Raw genomic sequence first — 25,586 nt, forward strand, 5'->3', positions numbered from 1 at the left:
TGCAACACTGTGAACGTGATATACAGACTAACATGCCAGTGAGGGCTACATTACATTAACTACCCATAAAATTAAGGTCCGCATTCAGGAACACTTGAGCACCATTAAAGCAGGGAAACTCACTACGCGGTTGGTGCAACATTTTCTCTAACAAAAACATGATTATAGAGCATTAAAGTGGATGGTGTTGGAACGAGTAGTAACCACTAATGATTGTGTGGACAGGGTATTAGCCATAAAAGAAGCATGCTGGATGTTTTCAGAGAAAACAGACCAACTGGGGATAAATGATTACATTGAATGGAACAAAGTCAGTAGATAAACTAATTGCCATTCCTTCAGGAGGTCTCAGTGATAGTTGTTGACTGAATGGGTTTCCAGGATACTTATGGATATAAGTTTGCTGCGAACGTGGCCAGTATTTGCCCTGTGCTTTAATAATATATAAAGGTTTGGAACAACTAATGGTTGAACTTTTTGTTCCTTCCTGACACTAACACTGAAGCAATAACGATCTCTTTTTAGCGGGTCTATTTTTAATTGTACATCTTAAGATGGCGCCCGTTGTGGAGAAAGGACCTTGTAAGAGTTAGCTGCACGATCACGTGGGCCGTGTGATGCGATCTCTACCAGAGAAGGCATTTTAAAAGTTCACGCATTTTATTCACCCTTACGCCGGAACGAGACGACGCGCATCAGATGTGTGCATGCGGTAAGGGTGGGGGACCCCTGCCCAAGTTGGAGCCATAATATGATAGCTTCTGTGGTGTTGCGGTCTAGTCCGCGGCGCGCACGACGTGCGACGTCACCGGACTTCCGGCGGCGGCCATCTTGGATTCGGACTAGCGCGCCGCTTCAAATGGGATCGGAGCTCCATACCGGCGCTCCTGCTGGCAATTGTAAATTTGAAATAAATACCCTTCAACACCACCACCACGACTCCTATCTTCTGTGGGGGTACCACCTGTGAGTAAGGGGCACTACATTACAATGGCGACGAGGAGGTGAAACGGCCCAGCGTTGCCTCCAGGGTGAGTGCCACGTGGTGAGCACGCTGTCTACACCCACGGTCACCACCCCAAACCGGCAGGAGCGCAGCAGTGTCACGGAGAGCGGCAGAGGGCACGCTTCAGGACAGAAGGGTCCCAACCGAGCCTGGTTCAGGACGGCAGCAGCCCGGCGGTAAGGGACAGCGCCAGGGAGAGTGCACATGGCCAGGCAACTCCACGCATCGTGGCGGGGGTCACAGGAAGACACGCGGGAAGCGGAAAATCCTACCAAGACGACGACCCAGGCGAAGGGAGCTCCAGCGGCACCAGTGCGTCGAGAAGTTCGAGCCCAAGGACGCGGCGGACGGAGGCTGGGAGTAAGATGAGTACCACATCGACCGTGTTGCCGAACCCAGTACCCTTCCTAACGAAGGCGGGGGTTCCGGAGATGTCGTGGGAGGACTGGAAGCGGTATTTCTTGAACTACCTGTTCGCTTTAGAGGAGGAAGGCGGCGCAGAGTTCTCGAGCACGCGCAGGGAGAGGATACTCTTACACCATCTGGGCCCAGCAGGTCAGAGAGTGTACGACGATCTGGTGAAGGTAGTGCGGCCCACAGGAGACGATGATGTGTTTCAGCACGCGATCGACGATATGGATGCCCACTACCGCCCGACCGTGTGTACAGCCGTCGACAGGTACAACTTCTACCACAGAGCGCAACATAAAGGGGAAACGATCGACCAGTATGTGGCGGCGTTACAGAAGCTGGCCCTAACGTGCAAATTTGGGACCTTCCAGGAAGAGTTGATCAGGGACCAAATAGTAATGCATGCGGCGAACACGTCCATCCAAGACAAGCTGTGGGCCAATGGCGACGAACCCCTTAAGACAGTGGTGGCCATGGTAAAGAAAGCCGAATTGTCCAAGAGGTGTGCAGAGGTGGCGAAGAAAGACCATCTCCCAGAACAAGCGGTGTGCAGGATAGAGGAACGGAAGAGCCGCGAGGGCCAAGCGGCGGCGGAACAACACAACACGCGACCATACAGGAAGTCCACGACCAAGGGCGCGAAACAGCAAGTACAGGGACAGGGGAGCACCAACACGTGCTACAGATGCGGCAGCAATAGACACGCCGCCAACGACAAAGGGTGCCCAGCGTTCCGGGCCAAATGCACGTACTGTGGCCTGATGGGCCATTACGAAAGGGTATGCCGAAGGAAAGCGCCGAGGCAGCAAGTGAAGTACGTGGCACAGGAGACGGGCAAGGAGGAAGAAGCGGAAAGCCAGGAGGACGAAGAAGAGATCCTGATGATAGAGGATCAGATATTGGGGATTGACGGGGCGGTCGACAAGAAACCCAGATGCGACATGAACATCGGGGGAGTGAGAGTCACAATGGTCGCAGACTCGGGTTCCCCCTACACGATCATAAGAAGGAAGATATGGGAGGAGGACTTCGAACCGGTTACAACACACCAACTGCGTCCCACAGACATCCATCCTGTGACATTCACCGGGGAACCCATACCGATGGTCGGGTATTGCCCTCTAACCTTCGAGTTCAAGGGTAGAACGTGCGAAGGGAAACTATACGTGGCAGAAAAAGGGCCATCAGTATTAGGATGGAGGGATCAAGGAAAGCTTGGGATAAAATTGAACCCGGGAGGTCGTGTTCAAGTGCTCATGATGGAGGAAGACCCTGGAGTGGGAGCAAGGCAGTGGAAGGAGGAGTTTCCCGAAGTCTTCAGAGATGATATAGGGAAGTTAACCAAATTTACGCACCGAATAAACCTGAAGGAAGGAGCCCGACCGGTGTCACACAAAGTGCGGAACATTCCGTTCCGCACCAGAGAGGCAGTACAAGAGGAACTGCGGAGGTTGGAGGACAACGGGATCATTGAAGCCATCGACAATGCGGAATGGTTGGCCCCCTTAGTTGTGGCACAGAAGCCGAACGGGAAGGTGAGGTTGTGTGTGGACCTCAGGGAGCTCAACAAAAACATCGTAGTGGACAAGTTCCCTCTGCCCCGCATCAACGAGATGCTGGCCAAGACCAAGGGCGCCAAGTGGTTCTCCACGGTAGACTTAACATCCGCATACCACCAGATCGCACTCCACAAATCGTGCAACCATCTCACATCGTTCATAATGCCGTTTGGGTGCTACAAATTCTTACGGATGCCGTTCGGGCTGGCCTCTGCTGCAGCAGTGTTCCAAAAATTGATGTACCGCCTGTTCAACAAGATGGAGGGAATCCAGTACTTCCAGGACGACATCTTGGTGATGGGAGCCTCCAGGGAAGAACATGACCGGAAGCTGGCGGACGTACTGGCAGTACTCAAGCATAATGGTCTCACAGCCCAGTGGGACAAGTGCAGGTTCGGAATGGAGAGTGTCACGTACCTGGGGCATGAAATCAGCCAGGACGGCATAAAACCCAAAGCGTCAAACGTGGCGGCTATCAGGAACGCACCCACACCATCAAACAAGGAGGAGGTACGGACGTTCTTAGGGATGGCTGAATTCTACAGCAAGTTCGTATCCCACTTCGCGTCAAAGACACACCACCTGAGGTCGATCCTGAAGGACAAGATGGCGTTTGCATGGAAGGAAGAACAACAGCAGGAATTCGAGAGGATGAAAGGGGAAATATGCGGTGCGGTGCCCATTCAAGGATTCGACCCAACAGCTCCAACGATCCTGACCACAGACGCGAGCGACCAAGGTCTAGGCGCAGTACTAACTCAACAGTCCGCACAAGGAGCGGCAGCCACGATCAGCTTCGCATCCCGCACGTTGGCTGACAATGAACGCAAATTCAGCGTGATTGAAAAAGAGATGCTGGCCGTGGTGTGGGCGGTGGAGAGGTTCCGACAGTTCCTGTGGGGAGGAAGATTCCTTTTGCGAACAGATCACAAACCCCTGGTAAAAGTCCTCACGTCCAACGGCCATGAGCACGCAACACCGAGGATCGCCAAAATGACGCTACGACTCCTCGACTACGTGTACGACGTGGAGTACATACCCGGTACCAGGAACAGAGTAGCAGACTACCTAAGCAGGGCAGCAGCGAAGGAATCTGCAGAGACACAAGACACAGAAAAGTGGGCAGAGTACGCAGTGGTGTTCATGGGGGATCACGAGAAAGCCATCAGCAGGCAAGAGTGGGAAGAAGAGTATGAGGCTGACGAGAAGGTGAAGGCAGTCAAAACGTATGTGACGCAAGGGTGGCCGGAGAAGAGGCTACTCGGAGAAGAACTCAAACAGTACTGGGAAATCAGAGAAGAACTGTCGTTGGGAGACGACCCATGTTTCCTGTTCCGGGGTAACAAGGTAGTGCCTCCGATGGCGTTGAGACCTAGAGTGGTGGCCTTGGCCCACGAAGGGCATTTGGGAATCGTGAAAACGAAGGGAAGAGTGAAGGAGGACTACTGGTGGCCAGGGTTGGACCTCGCGGTGGAACGACACGTCAGGGCGTGCGAACAGTGCAGCAATGCAGACAAGACACAAAGGATGCTGCGTCCACCACTGGGACGTTTTGAGTGTCCGGAAAATCCGTGGGAAGAAATCTCAATAGACGTCCTAGGCCCCATACAGGACGCCAGTGGTAACCAGAAGTACCTCACCGTAGTCGTGGACAGGTACTCGAAGTGGCCAGAAATCCATGTGGATGAGAACGCGGAGACAGACACCATCTTAGGATTCCTCACGGACATATTCATCAGGGAAGGAATCCCCAAGGGAATCCTAAGCGACAACGGCCCGCAGTTCACGTTGACCAAATGGGAGGCCTTCATGGACAGAAATGGGATAACGGTCAGACGCACACCCGTCTACCACCCCGCGGGGAATGGAGCAGTGAAGAGATTCAATAGAGTAATAATGGGGTCGGTGCAAGCTGCAATCGGACAAGGGGCAAGCTGGGAGAAGGAACTTAAGCGTTTGCTATGGGCTTACAGGATAACTCCCTCTTCCACAGGCTACAGCCCGTTCCGAATACTGAGAGGAAGAGAACCGTTCACCCGAGACAACGTGGCATGGAAGAGGCTTACCGTGCAGAGTCATTGGTCACCGGCAGTGGTGCGCAAGAACTTGGAGAAGGCGCAAGCCGTGTACACTAACTACTATGATTCAAGGCACAACACCAAGGAAGTCGCACTGGAAAAAGGGGAGTGGGTTAGGGTGAAGCTCCCAACACCCGGGAGAAAGGGGGACAGCAAATTCACGCCCCCATTCCAAGTAGTGGAACCCTACTCCACATCGGCCTTACTGAGCGACGGGAAGATATGGGCCCAAGATCGTATGGCAAGATGTACCAGGGCCGAGGAGACAGAGCACAGAACGGAACTGAACAACATGGACAAAACCCGGTCCACACCGGCGACAAAGGGAGATAGGAGAAGACTGGAAGAAGAAGCGGGAGGCTCTCCTCAAGAGGCCTGGAGTCCAAGAGGAGGGGGAGTTGAGACACCAGGACTTAGAGACCAAGAGACAGCGATAGAGACAGAGTTGGGTGGTCCTGAACTCAATGAAGCGAGTGGAGCAGCATCCCCGAGTGGGGGGGGGCACCACTCCAACCGCGAGCACAGGAGGTAGGAGAACACGCTGCGGGAGGAGAATAATACTGCCACGAAGATTCGAAGAGTTCAGCCTGGACCACAAGTAAGACTGTGCACGTGCGTAAGGGGAACATGGCATGTTGTGTTTATAAAGGAGGGAGATGTGGTGTTGCGGTCTAGTCCGCGGCGCGCACGACGTGCGACGTCACCGGACTTCCGGCGGCGGCCATCTTGGATTCGGACTAGCGCGCCGATTCAAAGGGGATCGGAGCTCCGTACCGGCGCTCCTGCTGGCAATTGTAAATTTGAAATAAATACCCTTCAACACCACCACCACGACTCCTATCTTCTGTGGGGGTACCACCTGTGAGTAAGGGGCACTACATTACAGCTTCTTTTCCCGTCAACGTCTATGCTTAAAAATAGTGCACATAACTTGACGATAAGTTTGCTGATGTTTTGAAATCACCCACGTATCTGTGTCAGTAAATCATGGCCATAGGACGAGATCTTCTTAGTAGTACGAGTGTGTGTTTGAGAATATAGAACATACTTTCTTACTTTGGAACGTGCGTGCGGATTTTCTGAAATCATCTATGCATGTTAACAGAGGTATGCACTGCCCGGGTATAAGAACATTATCCTTGAATGTGTATTTTGATTAGGATATGTATAATTCACACAGATACTTGGCAAGAAGTCGTACAGCAGCTGTCCTGAAGGATTATAGCACAGATTGAGTGGGTCACAATAAATACGTAGTAGAGGATATTGTTGTGCTATAACAAAGCCTATAGATCGAGAAGGGGCACATTGCGCTGTTTCCTTAAGAGAGGCTACTGAATGATTATGTTTTCACTAAATATTTCTCCGCAGGTATACAATGAGCAACGAAAGCGCTTCAGAATAAAGGGATGCATGTTGAATAGACACCCTTTTGGTATGGTGGACGCTGGTACGTGCGCCCTTGGCTCCCACGTGGTAAATATAGCCTTTTATGATTGAGCATATTCCAGGTTGAGATTTCATACAACAGTATATTATTTGGTTGGTCTTATTATGAATGTTTGTTTTGTTTGTGTATTTGTCTGTCAGCCACTTCGCATACAAAAGTCGTTTGTCCAGTGAGGCAAATACCAACCTCGCGCCCCGACGAAATTGCCACGACGACGCAGAGACAATGAAACATGTTGGCCTACTTTGAAAAGGTTTGCAACATGCTGTGCTTTTAACATTGAGTAAGCTCACGATCGTGACTAAAGAGGGCAAAGCTAAATGTGAGACTTAACTCAATTTTAAATTCTGGGACAAATTGTCCTGTATAGTTCACGGGGTTTCTGTTTTGGATACATTCACTTATAGTCTTTCACTTACTCTTGTCTCTTCACTGGACATAAATTCTTTACTTTCAGTGAGAAAGCAACTGATGATGATAGATGTGAGCATGCTGGTGAGAACCTGCCAGTAGCTCCTCTGGTGAAACGCACGTGAGGTGCTTTCTCACTCTTTCACTTACTTTCTGATGTGTTTTATATTCACCTTTTCTGTAATAAGGGAATAGGTTTGTGGAGTTGTCTGTCTTTTTTCATATTTTTGGGCACCTAGGACGGGTTTAGACTGAAAAGTCATCAGCGGTTGGGTGGAGGTTGATAACTCCTTAACCCCGTGTCCTTTGTATAAATTTAATGTTGCCCCCTTGCAAGCCAGGTCTTTGTTGATTAAAAGAAATTCAGGGTAGCCAGGGGCCTGTCATGTCACAGTTCAATTGACTGGAGGAGCTGAGCATGTGTTTGCCCATGCGACCATGAGGGTGTCTGCAAGTGCCTCGTTAAATAGCAATACAGGATCTGATAATAATAGCCATGGTTGGAGTATTTCAGTCAGAAAATTGGCTTTGGTTTCAACCATAGGCAGTTGTAAATCTAACTCCTCTGCCATTCTGCACACTACTGCAAAGGGGCTTTTCTCCATTGGCGGACCAGAGGCTGGGTCCAGATCTGTATCTGAGGAAGTTTCTAGCCCACTTGCATTCTGTAGGCCTAGGTAAAATCCTTCATTAGTGGAATGAGAGGGGAGGACCTTGTTCACCTCCTCGTCATCATTAGTGCAACGAGCACTCTGCACACTGAGTGTAAAGGAGGAGTCTGAGGAACTGGTTAAGTGACAACTGGTTGCACCTTGGTAAACTCATAGCGCAACATAGGCCTGGTGTGAGTAGATGTTGGTTATGGGTCGAAGCCCAGTGTTGGGGTATTCAGTGCTGGTGAAATCAGCAGAGGTACCAACACTTGAGGGACTGGCGTGGGCCTATGAGCCAGAGCAGAAGATGGGATAGGAGCTAGTAAAGCGCCAAAGGCAGCTTTTTAGTGGGCAGTCAGCACTGGGGAGGGCCTACTCGTGGAAGTCCACCTCACGGCTCCTGCCGTTTGATGGGTACCAAAGGAATACCACAGGAAGCCTGTAGTGTCTGAAAGATTTTCATCTTGGCCTCCTTGAAGGTCTAAACTTGCTGCAGGGTCAAAGACTGCCCTGGGATATTCAGGGCACGAGAAGACCAGGTATGGAACACGCTGGAGTGTCATCCTCGCAACTACTGAAATGATTTTGAGTGGCAGGTTGGATCAGAGTTCTGCTTTCTTGCACTTATGGTGAATTTTCGAGTTCAGCTTACCTGAAGACTATGAGCAAGAGTGGGGCTTTGCGTGGGACTGCTCCATGACCAGGAACAGTTCCACAACTTGGAGAGAAAGCAAGATCACGGTTTCAAAAGCAACCGCATCTTATGCTTAGCGAAGTACAATGTCACCTTTCATTCTCTGATCACCTTCGCAAATGCGACAGAGTACCCCGTCTGCAGAACTCTTGGTTGCCCCATCTCACTTAGAGACGGGCCGACTGTAAGCTTTCTAACTAATGAGCCCTTATTGGGTCTGCTGTTCGTGAGCCTTCTCTGACGAAGTAAGGGCTGTCAGATTAAGAGCATTGGACAGCCTGCACTATTTAGGGTGGAGAATACAATGTCTTTTTTTTCTATTTTTTACTGCCAAATAAAACTAGGGGATGAGGAACAGTAAAAAAAAATAAAAAAATACTTACCTCACACCCTGGAAGGAAGTTCCCAGGGTGTGGGAGCCATAGCTCTTTTTCGGAAACAAACTCCCGCCTTGGGAGTTTGTTTTTGAAAAACAAAAAAAGGAAAAAAGTTTAGTGAACAGCTGTCAAAACCGATGACGCTCATCCATCAAACTTTTTGTACATTGAAAGGAACCTCCAGGATGGCGACTCCTTTATAGATACAGAGAACCACAGTCATCTCTAAATTTGATGGACTGAGTACTGTCGGGATAGTAAAGGTAATGTCCTTCACCCCTCCCAAGCGACTATCTATCCGTCAAAGTCTACATTAGGTCCTAACACTTGAATAATTCTATAGTCCATTGTACAAAGGTTTTTTTTTTTTTAAATGAGTTAAAATTATACATATTCCTCTTCATACCCATGTAGACAGGTGTCCCACAAGTAGACTGCAACATGTTTTCACTGCCAACACCACCTTTCTGCACAGCTAATCCAAAATCAGTTACCTACAAAAAGTAAGAAAAATATAAAATTACTGTATGTGCCTCCTCACCATAGTGCTATTTTGCAAAACTGTAGAAAAAAGTACAATTCTAAAAATGATACTGTGCATACAGTGTGTAAGGTTGTTGAAAAAGAAATGTCTTATTGGATGTATACTAAAGGATCAATTACAGGACTGACAGCATGTAAATGGTTTACTAGCTTTTAAAACCATAGTCCTCCAGCACATAACAGGCATCAGCTCTTCAATAGTATATTGAGAATATTGTGATGCCAAAATGTTTCATCAAACCATTCATTTTAGTTTCCACAATATTTTTTATTAAGACATACGTTGCACTTTTGGCAGCCATCACCCTCTTTAAGGCTTGCACACGTTCATGCTATTTTTTATTGCATGTATAGGAATATTCTGTTGCGGCTAGCATTCAGAGATATTTCATCTGAGTAAGAGCGCCTCTATCTGAATGTTGGCATGAGGTGGTCAATGTTCCTTGTCTTGGTGTTTGTGAGTGTCACTTACTGACTCAGTCTATCCTTATGACTGAGCTGCTCATCTACATAGCTCTTGGTAGGTTTCATGTGGACACTTCATCCTAGACGGATTCCTTTATGTTTAACTGGATAATAAGCTAAATTTAAGAGTGTCGGACAAGTTACTTACCTTCAGTAATGCCTTATCTGGTAAAGACAGGATCCAGCAGCAGATTCCTTATCTTAGAATCCCCCTGAGGTGCCAGACTGGACCTGAAAATATTTTCGGCCGTACCTCTGCGTGTCAGTAGAGGGCATCAAGCAACTCCGCAGCAACATCTCCAGAAGGCGACATCAACGGAGTCCATAGAAACCTTCCCCCGACACGCTGACGTCCGTTTCTTTGTAACCAATTTCGCGCCAACAACATGGAGTCATGTAGAGAAACAGTCTCAGGAAACAGTGTGCCAATAAGGAAAAAATCTTGTATCAACAAGTACAGATAGGAAGAACCGCAGTAGAAGGCAAAGACAGGATCTAGGAGACAACAGGGCCCTCAGTTCGCAGAGCAGGGAGGATGGCTGGGTCGAAAAGGAATCTACAGCTAGATCCTGTCTCTACCAGATAAGGCATTACCAAAGGTAAGTAACTTGTCCAGCTGATAGAGCCTCCTAATCTTAGAATCAGACACCCATTGGTCAAAAAGGTAGAGGGGACCACACTATTTGAAAAATGATAGGTAAAGCTAGATGTTCACCCAAGGACTGATCTTCAAGAAGGACTATGAAAAGCCCGTAAGGAGTAGAAAGCAACAAGACAGTGAGAAACAAGGAATAGAACCATTAAAAGAGAACAATGAATGCTGAAGAGTGTCGCTAGAAAAACAAGAATGGTAAAAAGAAACCGCTATTACACTGAGAACCTTGATGAGATATGAGGCATCCTCCAAAAAAATGTAACAGAGATGCTCTTTGAAGAGAAGGAAGGAAAGAGACAAGTGCAACCAAAAAGGTTGAACCAGGACACCAAGAAGGTGTAGGTAAAATGCAGCGATGTATACCATATAGATGGCCAGACGATATATACATCTATGCGAATACACACATAGATATACCTGAAGTAAAAGACATCTACAAGAAATCCATTCAAGAGATAGGCATATACAAGCAGAGACATCCAAATATAAATGTATATAAGGGTAAATGTGCATATCAAAGAAAACATAGAAATTTCCGTAGACACACAAGTAATACAGGGTATAGCAAAAGTGGTAACGCACGCCCTCTGCCAGTGAGCGGGAAGATGAGAAGTGAAAGAACGAGGAACACTCCAAGAACAGAGGTAACTAAGGAAGGATAGAGAGAATACGTCCTACCATCGTAAAAGAAGAGTTTACGACAGTAACTGAGGTGGAGACAGAAAGACAAGCTGGGAAATCGCAACACAATGCCACATAGAAGGAGGAAGCAGAAAGCATGCCCACTACAGAAAAACAAGGGCAACCGTCCAAGAACCAACACCACTGACTGAGGAAGGATGCCAGCAAGTGGTAGCAGGAGAGTAAAGTATAAACAGCATGTGGAAAGGAGGAAGAAGAGGACGCAGAACTGGAAGAGGCGGAGGAGGAAGGAAAAGGAGAAGAAGATGACCACCGCCACCACCAGGGGAAACGGAGGGCTGGCAGAAACTAAGGGCAACAGATAGTTGATTATGACAATCAGACATTGTTCAACTCATGGAAGCAGGAGAAACAGGTAAGAAACCTGACCAACATTTTATGGAAACTTGAGGACAGATGGGATATGCCCCCAAAAATGTTTTGGGATACCCTCACCAAAGAAGGAGGATAAATGAAACCTCTCCCATAGAAAAGAGGACACCATAAAGGTGGGAGTGGAGAAAGGAAGATACAGAAAAGAAAGGGACACCCAGCCTCCTGAGAAAGAAGGATACCAGACAAGGAACCAAACAATCAAGGGGACCGTGTCCCAAGCAAAGAGAACTGAAATAACAGCAGATACAACAGTTATCCCACGGTGCGATGGCTGATATGTTTAAAAATCCTATGTAGGAGGCAATGGCAGCAGCTGTATCCCAAGGAGGTAGATATAACCCCAAAGGGGTAACAACACATACAAGAACACTAGGCTGCTGAATATAAACAGCACCAGGAGCATGATAAAGTAGAAAGGGGCCTACACATGAAAGCAGGGCCCAGGCGTATTTCAAAGCAATATGCCAAAAAGATACGGATACCACAAGGGCATTAGGGAGGTGAAGTCGTGAAACACAGGCCAGAACCAACAGGAACACAATATGAGTGGGAGAAAATCCATGTGTCCCACGGAGTAAAACAGGACAAAGAGAAGGTCCACAACTGGGAGGGTCGAAGATCGGAACTAAAGCCCACCAGGCCAGGAGTGTGCCTGCTTATGGAACCAGTGCCGTCCATATGGAGTGGGCAGAGGAAGTCAAAGTCCCTATAAGGGATACTAAGTGCATAGATAGTTTACAAAATGCCTCTAAGGCATATAAATAAGGTCCCCGAAAACGTGGAACAAGGCTATAGTGCATCCGTACACCATAACAGAATACCCGCCACAAGTATTTGGGTAGGAAAAAATCAAGTGGAAGAAAGACGTCATAAGAACATACTCCCACAAGACAGCAAAGCAAAATAGTTCCAGATGGCTGGAAATGGAACCTGTCACTGTCAGCATAAATGAGAAGAAAAGTAGCTGCAAAAATCAAGAATAGTACACCCTGGAAGGGACAGAGTACTCTGCCCATGAAAGCGGATAAGAGTCAAAACAAAGGGAAACAAACTGTCCCTGACAACCTTAGTACAACAACAGAGTTAAGACTCTGTACCACCATGACTCTCTCTGAAGTGGCATTAAGCGGAGATTGAGCGCGCACCAGAAAGAGAGGCACCATCAAAAGGCATGTCAATGACTGTAGTTTGCACAGCCTCCAAAAATCTAGAAGTACACAGCCATGCATGACGATGTATAGCTATGGATGAGGCATAGCCAGATCAACAGAATCGGTGGCATCCATACCAAAGCGGATGCTAAGAGTGGCAGCTTGTTGACCATCTTGTACCAAGGTAATAAGAGCATTCCAGGCTTCCTCCAGAAGGGATGGCAGGAGACATTTCAATGAGTCCCACAAGGCGTGGGAGAAGCGGTGAGGACACAAGAAGTGTTCAGAGAGTGCAGGGCAGAGCGCCGTAACTGAAGCTGGTCGACAGCGAGAATGCGACGCCTCAACATCGGAAGGAACGTAGATCGGCATCAACGGCACTACTATGGGAGCTGGCAGTCAAGAGCCTGACGCCAACATTGGAGCCAGCAGACCTGATGTAGGAGCCGAAGGTGGGACCCTCGATGAGCTGTGCACCGACTTCGCTAAGGTGTCAGACAAAAGAGGCTGACCGGAAGCAGGGGAGAACCCGCTATTGCGGTCATAGGCACGACCTCATGCACTTCCGTGGGTCCAAAGGCACTCCAGAGGTAGGTGACAACCCAGGAATAGAATAAAGAGATTGAGAATATTGTTTCATCTTGGTTAAAGACGTCCCAACCCCAGGATAGGTGGGGAGAAGCTGGACGGACTTGTGCCCCGACACGTCAACAGAAAAGCGCGGACCAGCGGTAGGCGACTAAGGCGGGAGGTGCTGCAACTTCGACCGCTGACGCCGAGACTTACCTACGGACGTCGAAGAAGAATGGCATTTGCGGGAAAGGCTCCTAGCGCGGACACTCTGTGGGTCCATAGGGCGCATATGGGACCGAGGGCGACAAGAAGACTTTGATGACTGTGACATCCACATCGCAAGGAGCTTTATGTGACGCTCCCTCTGTACTTTTGGTCAGAGCTGGCGACTGGAGTCACACTCTTTGGAAACCTAGTGCTCACCCATGCACCACATGCAAACCGAGTGAGGGCCCATGGCGGACATTTGTCGTCCACAGTACTTAGAAGGCTTGCACCCCGAGGACACGGAAGAACGGTAGAAAAAGGGCACCCTGCTCCATTGATGAAAGAACATCAAGTAGGCTGAAAAAAACGCCAGAGGAACAGTACTGCGTATCCGTGCTGCTAGCCCGGAAAAGAAGAAACTGAAGTCATCACATCAGGGAAGGGCTTCTATGGGCTCCGTTGACATCACATTTGGGAGACGACTTCACTGTGCAGTCGTTTGACACCCACTACTGAGATACTGCAGAAAAAATGTCTGGTTCCAGTCTGATGCCTGGGGAGGATTCTAAGATAAGGACTCTGTGGCTAGCTGTCTATCATATTACAGTTTTTCTGTGCGATTAAAGATGTGTCATTTGATGAAGATAAAGAATTCATCAAGTCGAAAGAGGCCTGTGGAGAGTTGATGGGTGCTATGTTAGAGTAATCAAGAAGAAAGAAAGAAATAATTACCTGGTCCCCACAAAATGCCAAAAACAACCTTGCACCTCCACTGACCGACATAACACAAAGGCATGCTAGCAGGAAGAAATACTTGGAAGGAGGGACTAGGTTATAGTATAAAAAGGGCAGTCTGAGATACAGTCAGCTTGAAACTGCAGTTGCCAGTCAAGGAACAAGCAGCAGTGTCCGGCTGCAAACACAGAGGTTAAGAGGAGAGAGCTGCAGACAAACAATTGTTGCTGCTGGTGGAAAGCATATGAAGCTTAAATCCCCAGTGATAAGACAGCAACAAAATATCATAGAGCTGCTACAGTGCAAATACAAAATGAAGCCGAGTTAAGTTTAGTTCCAAGAATTTTTAGACCACTTTGAAGGAAACTCTGCCTTGCTCGAACAAAGTATTTTAATATATATATATATATTCCCACTGGCTGTCCCCAGTGGTTAGTCATAGTTAGTTTTGCGTTGCCATAAGAAGAAAATATTTTGGTTTGCTAATAATTTTGGCGTAGTTTAACAAATCTTCACAAACCTTCCCCCTCCGCCCCCCAAAAATGCTCATCTACCTCAAATTCTTCTTGGAAACTTTCAGAGTGATCATTCAAGCAAGGGCCGTGGAAAACGGAAGGTTGCAAAAGCATATTTCCCTATGCTTTTTACATAGACGTTTTTGAACAATTCTAAAACGAAAATGGTGCAATGGAATTACACCACATTTGGCAGGAAGCTAGATCTCAGTCCAGAAAGTGTTTATTTTTAGTTATGGTCGAAAGACAGGTTTCACTGTCTTGCCAGACTCGTGTTTTCCAAACAATAGCATACAAAAAAATACATGCACATATAGGGGCTCTCAATCCATACTTTTTCACCATTGGTCTGTTGGCATGAAATTCAAATTATTCTGCCTCACACCCCAGCAGAAGGTATAGATTAACAGGCCAGCCCACTACAGCCATTGGATGCTCTCCCTTGCACATGTATTCATACACCTACAAAACAGTTCCCCAAAAATAAAATTGTTAGACACTTGCACTTACCAATTACCAGCAGATCTTATGTATAGTAGAGTTACATAGACTATTTTCATAGCTCTCCTGGCATTTATTGTAAATTACAATGTTCATATCTCACTATAAACTAGCGTTGGTATATTTATTCATCCTATTGAAAATTAGCACAAGTCATCAAAGTTGCTAGAGTGTATATGCAGTAGGTTGTGACTGACATTTCAATTACTTGAGAGAGCCCTCTAGTAATTAATTGTAGAGCTTTGCCTCCCATATTGGAGTTTTGTACCAGCACTGTAAAAACCACTCCTCTCAACTCAAAGACAAAGCTTACACCCACTGAAAAATGAACAGCCAAACCACACTATTTAAATGCACTTATACTTACTAGTGAATAAACGTTCCTATAAACAGTAGAGTAGTAGTAGGCTGTGATCACAAAAAATAAAAATCAAGAAATGTAGTGAAATCTGTGACTAATTATTCTGAACTAGCTTTGGCAAATAATTAATCCTATAGAAAACAAGCACAAAACATTAAAATAGCAAACATGTATGCAAATTTATATACTAAAGCCACACCCCATCAGCTTCGTGCACGTCATTTGTAGCAGTTGCTTCTGACCTCAATTAACAAGTGGAAATGCAGCGTCATGAAAATATTCAAATGCTTTTGCAGTTGACTTGTGAGAGACACCTCGTAACTACTAGTGGAACTGCTGCCTCATGTATAAATTTGAATTATCTTGCATTTGACTAGAAAGTGAAACCTAATAACGACTTGTGGAACTGCAGCTTCATGAAAACATTTCAATGCTTTTGCATTAGACCTTTGGGGGGCAGCTAGTGATGACTAATGAAACTGCAGTTTGATGTAAGAATTTCAGTGCTTTTGCATTTGACTAGTGAGGGACATCTCGTAGACCACGGGTACTCATAGTACGGCCCGTGGGCCCAGCAGGCCTTCCTTGGCGACCCGCGGACCTTGCAGACATCATACCTGTGTTTTTTTATATCGCCGGTTGCAGCAGCACAGAGCTATGGGGGCCGGGCGATTCCTTTAACCCCTTCGGTGCTCATGACGGAATGGTTCCGTCATGACCCACGGTTGAGCTGTGCTCATGACGGAACCATTCCGTCATGACCACACCCGCGCAAGATTCCGTCAGCACAGCGGCGGAATCTGCGCAGCATCGAAGGGGTTAAAGACCATTCACTTGTTAATAAGGCTTTGTTGTATTTCACCTCTTCTTAGCGCCCCTGCATCTCCACTCTGATTGAGTGGAGATGCAGGAGCGCTAAGAAGAGGTGAAATACAACAAAGCCTTATTAACAAGTGAATAGTCTTTAAAAGACCTGTGAATTACTTGGGTGCGGCGGCTGTGTGTGTTCCCGGGAAGCTGTCTCAGCACGGGGTGAAGTGACAGCGGGTGACTAGGACAGCAGGGTGAGGTGACAGAGGGCAGCAGGGAGTGAGAGCAGCGGGTGAGGTGAAAGTGGGAGGAAGACAGAGTGCGACAGAGGGAGAGAGAGAGGGAGAGAGAGAGGGAGGGAGAGAGAGAGGGAGGGGGAGGGAGAGGGAGGGAGGGAGAGGGAGGGAGGGAGAGGGTGGGAGGGAGAGGGAGACAGAGGGAGGGAGACAGAGGGAGGGAGACAGAGGGAGGGAGACAGAGGGAGGGAGACAGAGGGAGGGAGACAGAGGGAGGGAGACAGAGGGAGGGAGACAGAGGGAGGGAGACAGAGGGAGGGAGACAGAGGGAGAACAGAGGGAGAGGGAGGGAGAGGGAGGGAGACAGAGCGAGGGAGACAAAGAGAGAGGGAGACAAACAGTGAGTGAGACAGAGTGAGACAGAGAGAGAGGGAGAGAGGGGGAGACAGAGAGAGAGAGGGGGAGGGAGACAGAGAGGGACGGAGACAGAGAGGAAGGCAGACAGACAGTGATAGAGAGAGAGAGAGCGGGGGAGGGAGAGAGAGGGAAGGAGAGAGAGGGAAGGAGACAGAGAGGGAGGGAGACAGAGAGGGAGGGAGACAGAGAGGGAGGGAGGGAGACAGAGAGGGAGGGAGACAGAGAGGGGGGGAGACAGAGAGAGGGAGGGAGACAGAGAGAGGGAGGGAGACAGAGAGAGGGAGACAAACAGAGTGAGTGAGACAGAGGGAGGGAGACAGAGGGAGGGAGATAGAGGAAGGGAGGGAGAGAGGGAGACAGAGGAAGGGAGACAGAGGGAGGGAGACAGAGGGAGACAAGAGGGAGACAGAGGGAGGGAGACAAGAGGGAGACAGAGGGAGGGAGAAGGAGACAGAGGGAGGGAGAAGGAGACAGAGGGAGGGAGAAGGAGGGAGATGGAGGGAGAGGGAGGGAGGGAGGGAGACAGAGGGAGAGAGGGAGACAGAGGGAGAGAGGGAGACAGACAGAAAGGGAGACAAACAGAGTGAGGGAGACAGAGGGAGAGAGAGAGAGAGAGAGAGAGAGAGAGGGAGGGAAGGAGGGAGACAGAGAGAGAGAGAGGGAGAGTGATAGAGAGAGAGAGAGAGAGATAGAGAGAGAAAGAAAGAGAGAGAGAGAGAGAGAGAGAGAGAGAGAGAGAGAGAGAGAGAGAGAGAGAGAGGGAGGAAGGGAGACAGAGCGAGAGAGAGATAGCTAGATAGAGATGTGTGAATGCCGGGTCTGGTGGCTCAGTGGACGAAGGCGTCCGTTGCAGGGGCCTGTGTTAAACCTCATGGTCATAGTTTTTTTTTTTGCTCTAGCCCCGCCCCCTCCCCCACTGCCCCCACCCCCACCGGTGCGGCCCTCAGCCACAAACCACACTGTAAATTTGGCCCCCCGAGAGAAAGTTTGTGAGTACCCATGTCGTAGACACTTGTGAAGCTGCAGTTTCACAACACCTTTTAACGACTTGTACAATTGCACCTTCACTTTACAATCTAAATGCTTTTGCATTTGATAGGGCATTACGGATCTGCAAACCTGAGCATGAATTTTGACGATTTAGCATTTGACACGAGCGGGCCCTCTAGTAATGAACTGGGGAACTGCAGTTCACTTGAGAAAGGCTGAATAGCTGAAACGAGTCGTCATTGACATCTTAATACAAACAGCAGTTTTTATCACAGAGGAGTGACTGATTAAATTTCTTTATCTTGCATATGTTACGCCCCCCACCCCATTCAAGAAAGGCCTGGCCTGGGGAATGGGGTCCCCGGCGTCAAAACTGGCCCAGTGAAGGGGGGGGGGGGGGGGGAGGAGGGGCACATGGCCCTGTTTCCAAAATAAATTAAAAAAATGTTTTAAAAAAGGCCGGCCCAGCAAGTTAGCAGAGGTCAGACCCCTTTTCTCCACCACTCTGCAAACGTGCCTCCTAGTGCACTGCTGGATGGGGGATGAAGTTCCCTTGGATGCTGAGGGTCCTTGGGGGCCAACAAACCCTCCTGTTGCCTCCAGTAAATCCCACACATCGGGATTATTGAAAGGTCTTCGGAGGCCACGCCACCTTTCTCCATCACTCTCCAAACACGCCTCCTGGCATACTACTGGTTGTGGGATGGATTCCTCTTGGAAGTGGAGTGGCCTTAGGGGCCAATAAGCCCTCCTGTTACCTCTAGAAAGTATGACACAGCGGGAATAGTGAGGCCTCATGCCATTTCTCCACCACTCTACAAATACAACTACTAGATTAAAAAACCATGGATATACACACAAAAAAACAAAGGTTATAGGGACGGTATAGTTAGGAAATAAAATGTAAAAAACCCTTAGAAATCCTCTGAAAAAAAGAAAGGTTAAAGAAATTCAGCAGTTATAGTTAGCTGAGCTGACTATAACTTACGCCCCTGCAATGCACTGCTTATGACCTCCCATATTACATCACTCATGACATGGTCAGTGATATCAGTCATGACACCAATGATGACATCACTGATGACATCATCCAGTGATTGGGAGTGTTTTCTAAAAGTTACTGTTTACATATGCTACTATATGTCGATACAATCACTTGGTCATGTTTAAAGAGCAGAGACTGTTAACCTATGATTAAGGCGTATTTCCATTTCATTTCAATATTTTTATTCAGATACAGATACATATCCATAAAAGTACAGACAGACAACAACATATACAGTAAGAATTAACCAGCGACAGGGGAGACATTAAAAGATTTAAATTAAAAACTGATCCTCCAGTAGTACAATGTGCATAAAAGAAAACATAATAAAGAGGAACAATTCATCAGAGTGTTAATATACCAAGAGTTTAAAATTAGTAATTAAAAAGCAGAATGAATTGAGCAGAATTCGGGGGGTCACATAGACTTACGAGTACGCACAGCCGCTTTCAGGAAAGAGCCCACCCGAAAAGTTAGCTCATCATCTTCCAAAGCAATAACCTTCCCATAAACTGCCTTATAATCAATCACAAGTCTTTCCTTAAAATAAGGTATGAAAAAACGTAATTTAAAAGGATATTCCAGAGCTGTGACCTGTTGACAAAGTCAAATGCCGAACTAAGATCCATAAAGGCTAAATATATAGGTGTTTTTTTGGCTATGTTATATTTGCCAATGATCAAGTTGAGGTTGAGGCACTGCTCAACAGTGCCGATGTTACTTCTAAACCCCAACTGACAGGGATGTAAAATCTGATCTACCTCGGCCCATGACTTAATCTTATTATACAGGACCCTCCCCAACATTTTCAACGTGTTATCGATCAGGGAGATCGGTCTGTAACAACTTGGATTTGAGTGATCCCCTTTTTAAAAAATCGGCACAATAATACTGCAGGACCATGTGTTAGGTAAAATGGAATTTGTTAAATTATTAAAAACATTCAACAGTAAAGGTGCCCAAAAGTCCGGCTGACTTTTGATTAGATCAATGGACAAACCATCAGGGCCGGGGGCTTTACAGCTCAGGCTCTGATCGATAGCCTCCTCTACTTCTGAAAGGTTAATCAAAACCCTGGAGGTGATTGCATGCTCATTAATTGCAATGGATGGGACTGGAGCTAAATAAATCTTTGCAAAATGTGCTTCCCATGCCTCACTAGAGATATTACAACTAATTGTGGTCAAGGAATGTCCCAGGCAACTATAACTCACGCGACCGTAATCCTCTGCTGATGACATATGTGTCTTTATGAAAAAAAAATATTTGTAATATATGTATAGCTAAAATTTAATGGAAGAAGACATGGGCAAATAAGTGTCTAAATACAGTATTAGCATCAGCAGAGGATTACGGTCGCGTGAGTTATAGTTGCCTACAGTAACTATAACGGGGGAATTTCATTGGTTTTTTATCAGTAAAATGTCCAGCTAACTATAACATGTGTGAAACCTATGGTTTTTTCAGTGAATATATATATATATATATATATTTATTTCAACAATGCTTTTCTCCTTCGCTTGAAGGCGCGCTCCTGCTGCAGGCACGATTCCATAAATCGGCAAGTGGTGTCCAAAGTAAAGATTTATTGCGCCTTACGCATTTCAGAGGTACAAGCTCCTTGTTCACAGACAATTTCCCTCCATCCTTGCAGAAACGCTGAAGCTGTCACATGCCCTCGTTATGCACAATTACAATTTATAGCCCCCTGGTGGGCAAAATGTGCTTGAACTGCTCTCTGGGACACGTAGTTTGCTTGAGTCAATTCTTCCCCTCTCGTGCAAAGACAAAGTTTATTCAGGAATGTTTTTAACCCTCCAGTGGGCCTCCGGATAACCATTTGGACAGTCACTTTTAATTTCCTCTGCAGTTACCGCATTCAGTTATAGAAAGGTTCCACACTGACTGCCTCTTTCCTTTTAATGAGTGGTGCAGCCTTCTCCGGCAGAAGAGGCCGGAATCACATTTCAACAATGCTGTTCTCCTTCGCTTGAAGGCGCACTCCTGCTGCAGGCACGATTCCATAAACTGGCAAGTGGTCTCCAAAGTAAAGATTTATTGCGCCTTACGTGTTTCAGAGCTACAAGCTCCTTGTTCACAGGCAATTTCCCTCCATCCATGCATAAACACTGAAGCGGTCACAAGCCCTTGTTATGCCCAATTACAATTTATAGCCCCCTGGTGGGCAAAATGTGCTTGAACTGCTCTCTGGGACACGTAGTTTTCTTGAGTCAATTCTTCCCCTCTCGTGGGGTCTGCAAAGATAAAGTTTATTCAGGAATGTTTTTAACTCTCCAGTGGGCCTCCGTATAACCATTTGAACAGTCACTTTTAATTTCATCTGTAGTTACCGCACTCAGAGTAATAAAAAAAACTTAGAAATTCATTGAAAAAAAACAAAGGTTACAGGGGCATTATAGTTAGGCTGAGGTTTCACTCGTTAAAAAAAAACCAGTGAAATCAGTGATAGTTAGGTGAGCTAACTATAACTCGTGCCACCGCAATACACTGCTTATGACCTCACATATTACATCACTTGTGACATGATCAGTGAAATAACTGATGATATCACTGAAGACATCTCAAATAACATCACTGATGATATCATCCAGTGACTAAGTGTTTTTAAAACGTTTATGTCTGTATGGATGATTCAGTGGGTGTGTGACTGACTGTATGAGTGGTTAGGTGTCTCAGTGAATGAATGGGTGAGTGACTCATGTGAATATCTATCAGGCTGTCAGTTAGTATCTAAATGGCTGTATGGGTGTGTGTATGTGAGTGGCTACATGGGTGATTGGTTGTCTAAGTACCTGTATGGTTGTCTGAGTGTCTATGTGGGTGGGTAAGGGTGTGTGTGACTGCCCGTATGATTGAGTGAGTGGGTGAGTCAGTGGCTTATGGGTCAATGAGTGCATGTGTGAGGGGCTGTGTGGCTGAGTAAGTGTGTGTATGGCTGAGTACATGGATGTGTCAGTGGTACATGGGTGAGTACCTGGATAGGTGAAAAGAAGTATAGGTGAGTTATGGGATATATGAGTGAGTGAATGTAAGAGGGGTTGTACAGGTGAGTGTTTGCTTGTGTCACTGACTTCACATGTGAGTAAGTACATATTAGTATCTGTATGAGTAACTGAGTGGGTGTGGGTGTGTGTATCTGTAAGGGCAATTAAGTGGCTGTGTGATTGACTGTATGTGTGAGTGAGTAGGTCTGTGAGTAGCTATATGAGTGACTGACTGTGTGGGTGGCTGTATGGGTGTATTAGTGGATATGTCAGTGGCTTTATTAGTGAGTGGGTGTATGAGTGGCTATATGGGTGAGTGAATGGATGTGTGTGTGGATCTATAAATCAATGAGTTGGTGTATAAGTACTTGTATGGGTCTGTGAATGAGTTTGTGAATGGTTGTGTGGGTGAATGAAAGGTTCTATGGGGGTGTGAGTGGGTGCATCAGTGATACTGTGAATGATGTCATCAGTGATGTTATTTGAGATGTCATTGAGAGGTAATGCTGCTGCCAAGCAATAGCAAACAGCTGTGTTCCGGCAGTGGGCACCCCAGGACATACCAGGAGTCAGCCCTAGGGATGGTGGTCCCCAGAGCCATCTATGGATCCAGGAGAGGCGCTGGGCAGCCCCACTCCTTGCTTCAATTTTGCCACGGGGAGAGGGTGGTCTTAGGGGCTGCGGGGGGGAGTCCATGTAGCCCCCTTGCATTATTTACATTTAAAGACCTGGGGAGGTGGCGGTCCCAGGGTCTGGGGGTGTCCAAGAGTCCCCCTATTTTTAAAAATATAAGCCCCGGGGAGGTGGTGGTCCCTGGGGCAGTGTGGGAGGACATACAGGCCTCCCCAACATTTACTTCAATTGAAGCCCAGGGGAGGTGGTTTTCCCCGGGGCATTAATAAGCACCGGGGGAGGCGCATGCACACCCCCACTCCTGCAATATGCAAATGTTGCCGGGAACTGGCCCACAAGGGGCACAATTAATAACGCTTAGGAGACGAGAATCATTTTGAAAAAAAATGTATTCTGGGACCCCCTTTGTTCTTGGCTCCCTGCTTAAGGGATCACCCTAAAACTTTCAACACAGCAGCCATACCAAAAAGGGGAATCTTTTAAAAAGTTAGTGAAGATTCGTCAAGAGGCGCAAAAGTTATTGGCAAAACAAAAAAAGGCTTTTCCTATGGAAATTTTGGGCTTAACTATAACTACCTACTGGATATTGCCAGTAGGATGCATGGATGGATATAAATATATATATGTCATATTACCTACTGGTAGTCGCCAGTAGGTAGTTATGTTAGGGCACCTAGTTTTCATAGACAAAGTAGTTTTTCCTTTGCCAATAAATTTGGCGTTGTTTAACAAATCTTCCAAACATTTTTGGAAGTAGTGTACTGGTCACTTCAGCTGCTGCCTGGAAAGTTTAGAAGTGATCTGTAAAGCGAGGCTGAGAAAAAGGGGGCAAAAACCATTTTCCCCAAGCAATTTCCAATAGGGATTTTGAACACGACTACAGCCCGAACTGCTGAATGGAATTATACCAAATTTTGCAGAAAGCTAGATCCTGGCCCAGAAAGAGCCCTTTTGTAATTTCGTGTAAATATAATCAGTAGTTGTGGAGATATTAAAGAAAAAAATAATTATTTCTAGGGATGCGAGTCCTCCGCGGACCCGATATTCATGCTGAGATCTGATTGGCTGTCAACACTTCAACCAGGAAGTGTTGGCAGCTATCTTGGGACTCAGACTCTTCAGAGTCCAAAGAAGAAATGTGAACAAAAGAAGAAGGGGACAGGGTAGAAATAGCCTCACCCCTTAGGCTTGGTGGTGGGGTCTCACAGGGATCCCGAAGAGGGCCAAAAATATATATTTTGTAATTTACCACAAATTTGCGGAGAATCAGTGAATCCGTAGCAAAATAAAAATACAAGTGCCGGGTCCCGCATTTGTTTGGTGTATGCCCTCCTGGTGGCCAGGTCCTGTGGGCAGATTAATAATTATAACGGGGGCTTGCGTGCCCCCCCAGGTCGATTTCGGTCCCAGGAACCCATCCCCTGGGGCCAGGCCAAATAGAAAAAGGAGGGAGGGGGCCAAACAGCCCTCCTCCAGGGCAGATTTTGGCCCCAAGGACCGCCACCCTGTGGAGCCCAGCCATACACAAGTAGGGGGAAGGGGTCATGCAGCCCCCCTCCCCAGGCCATTTACCGCCCGGGGAATCCAACTCCCGGGGCCTGGCCCCCCTCCTGGAGCCAATAATGTTGCTGGGGAACCCAACCCCAAGGGCTGGGCTCCTGCATGTCCCGGTGTGCCCACCCGTTGGGACATAGAGGCTTTCCCTGCCTGCACCAGTGCGGACAGTGAAACCTATGTTAGCTCTTCCATAGCAGGTGCAATTTAAAGCTCCTGCCAACCGAGAGCAAACAATAAGTCCGCTCCAAGCTTGCAGGAGTAGGAAAACTGCTCATGCCTGCTGGGATCGGACTTTTCAACTGTTTTCCTTTCTGCTGCGAAGTGGGCAGGGAAACAGATGAAAAATGGCTCCTGTACACATTTTATGCTGCTCCCTAGGTGCAGGAGCAATACGGGTTCCAGCTGGAGGCTGGGAGCAGGCAGTGACTGAAACGGTATTAGGGATGCCCATGCGGCCCCCAACAAAGAGGTGGGTGCCATGGGTGGGGCCAGGGCACCCACCATTTACAGGAGAGGACCCAGGGGATGGTGTCTCTGGGGCCAATATAGGACCGGGAGGGAGCTGTGTGCACCCTCTGCCTTTAGATACTGGCATAAGCCCAGGGGATGGGTACCCTGGGGTCAATATTGGCCCAGGGAGGGGGGCTGCGTGCCCATATCCCCCTTTAAATACTGGCTAGGCCTCAGGTCCCCAGGGACAATATTGGCCCGAGGAGGGGGAGCTGCATGCCCCCAGCGAATAAGGCAGGGCCCCAGAAGATGGTGTCCATGCAGAAGGGCAGCATGGTTGGAACTTTGGTTTTTTAGTAAATATAAATAAAATATATATATATATATATATTCACTGAAAAAACCATAGGTTTCAGGGGTGTTATAGTTAGCTGGACATTTCCCTCGTACAAAACCCTAGAAATTCCCCCGTTATAGTTAGTTCAGCTAACTATAACTCCCGCCCCCGCAATGCACTGCTGATGACGTTACATATTACATCACTCATGACATGGTCATGACTTTGGGGACCGTGGGGGGAGCCCCAATGCCCCCACGGTCCCAGCCAGCTCCCCGTGTCCTTCGGGAGCCGGCATTGCTTTTCCACATGGGGAGCTGCTGACATGCAGCTCCCCGTGTGGAAAAGCATTATCGTTTGGATTTTGAAAGAGAGCAGGTTTCCCTGCTCTCTCTTTCAAAATCCAAACGAAGTTTGCTATGGGAGGGCGGGAGACTCCCGCCCTCTTATAGCAAACAGTGTCCTGGGGGTAGGCACCCCAGGACAATGTAGGAGCCGGCCATGGGGGGTGGCGGTCCCCAGGGCCCTCGAGGGCTCTAGGAGGAGGGCCACGCAGCCCCCCCTCCCTCAAACAATAAAGCCCCGGGGGGTGGTGGTCCCCGAGGCTTGGGGGGGCCGTTCAGCCTCCCCACCCTGTCTATTTTCTAGCCCCGGGGGTAGCGGGCCCATGGGCTGGGGGGCCCC

At 47.7% G+C, this 25,586-nt stretch overlaps 1 protein-coding gene across 5 annotated transcripts in view; it reads right to left on the reverse strand.

Moving 5' to 3' along the window:
- Nucleotides 1-25,586, reverse strand: part of STK33 (serine/threonine kinase 33) — a 1,543,521-nt gene that overhangs the window by 811,809 nt on the left and 706,126 nt on the right. For all 5 annotated transcript variants that reach the window (XM_085648124.1, XM_085648123.1, XM_085648121.1 and 2 more), the window contains one exon: nucleotides 9,046-9,133. In XM_085648124.1, coding sequence (XP_085504250.1) covers nucleotides 9,046-9,133 — 88 coding nt within the window. The remainder of the gene's footprint in view (nucleotides 1-9,045; nucleotides 9,134-25,586) is intronic.

Source organism: Triturus cristatus, chromosome 3_2 (assembly GCF_964204655.1).
Source record: "Triturus cristatus chromosome 3_2, aTriCri1.1, whole genome shotgun sequence".
Lineage (NCBI taxonomy): Eukaryota > Metazoa > Chordata > Amphibia > Caudata > Salamandridae > Triturus > Triturus cristatus.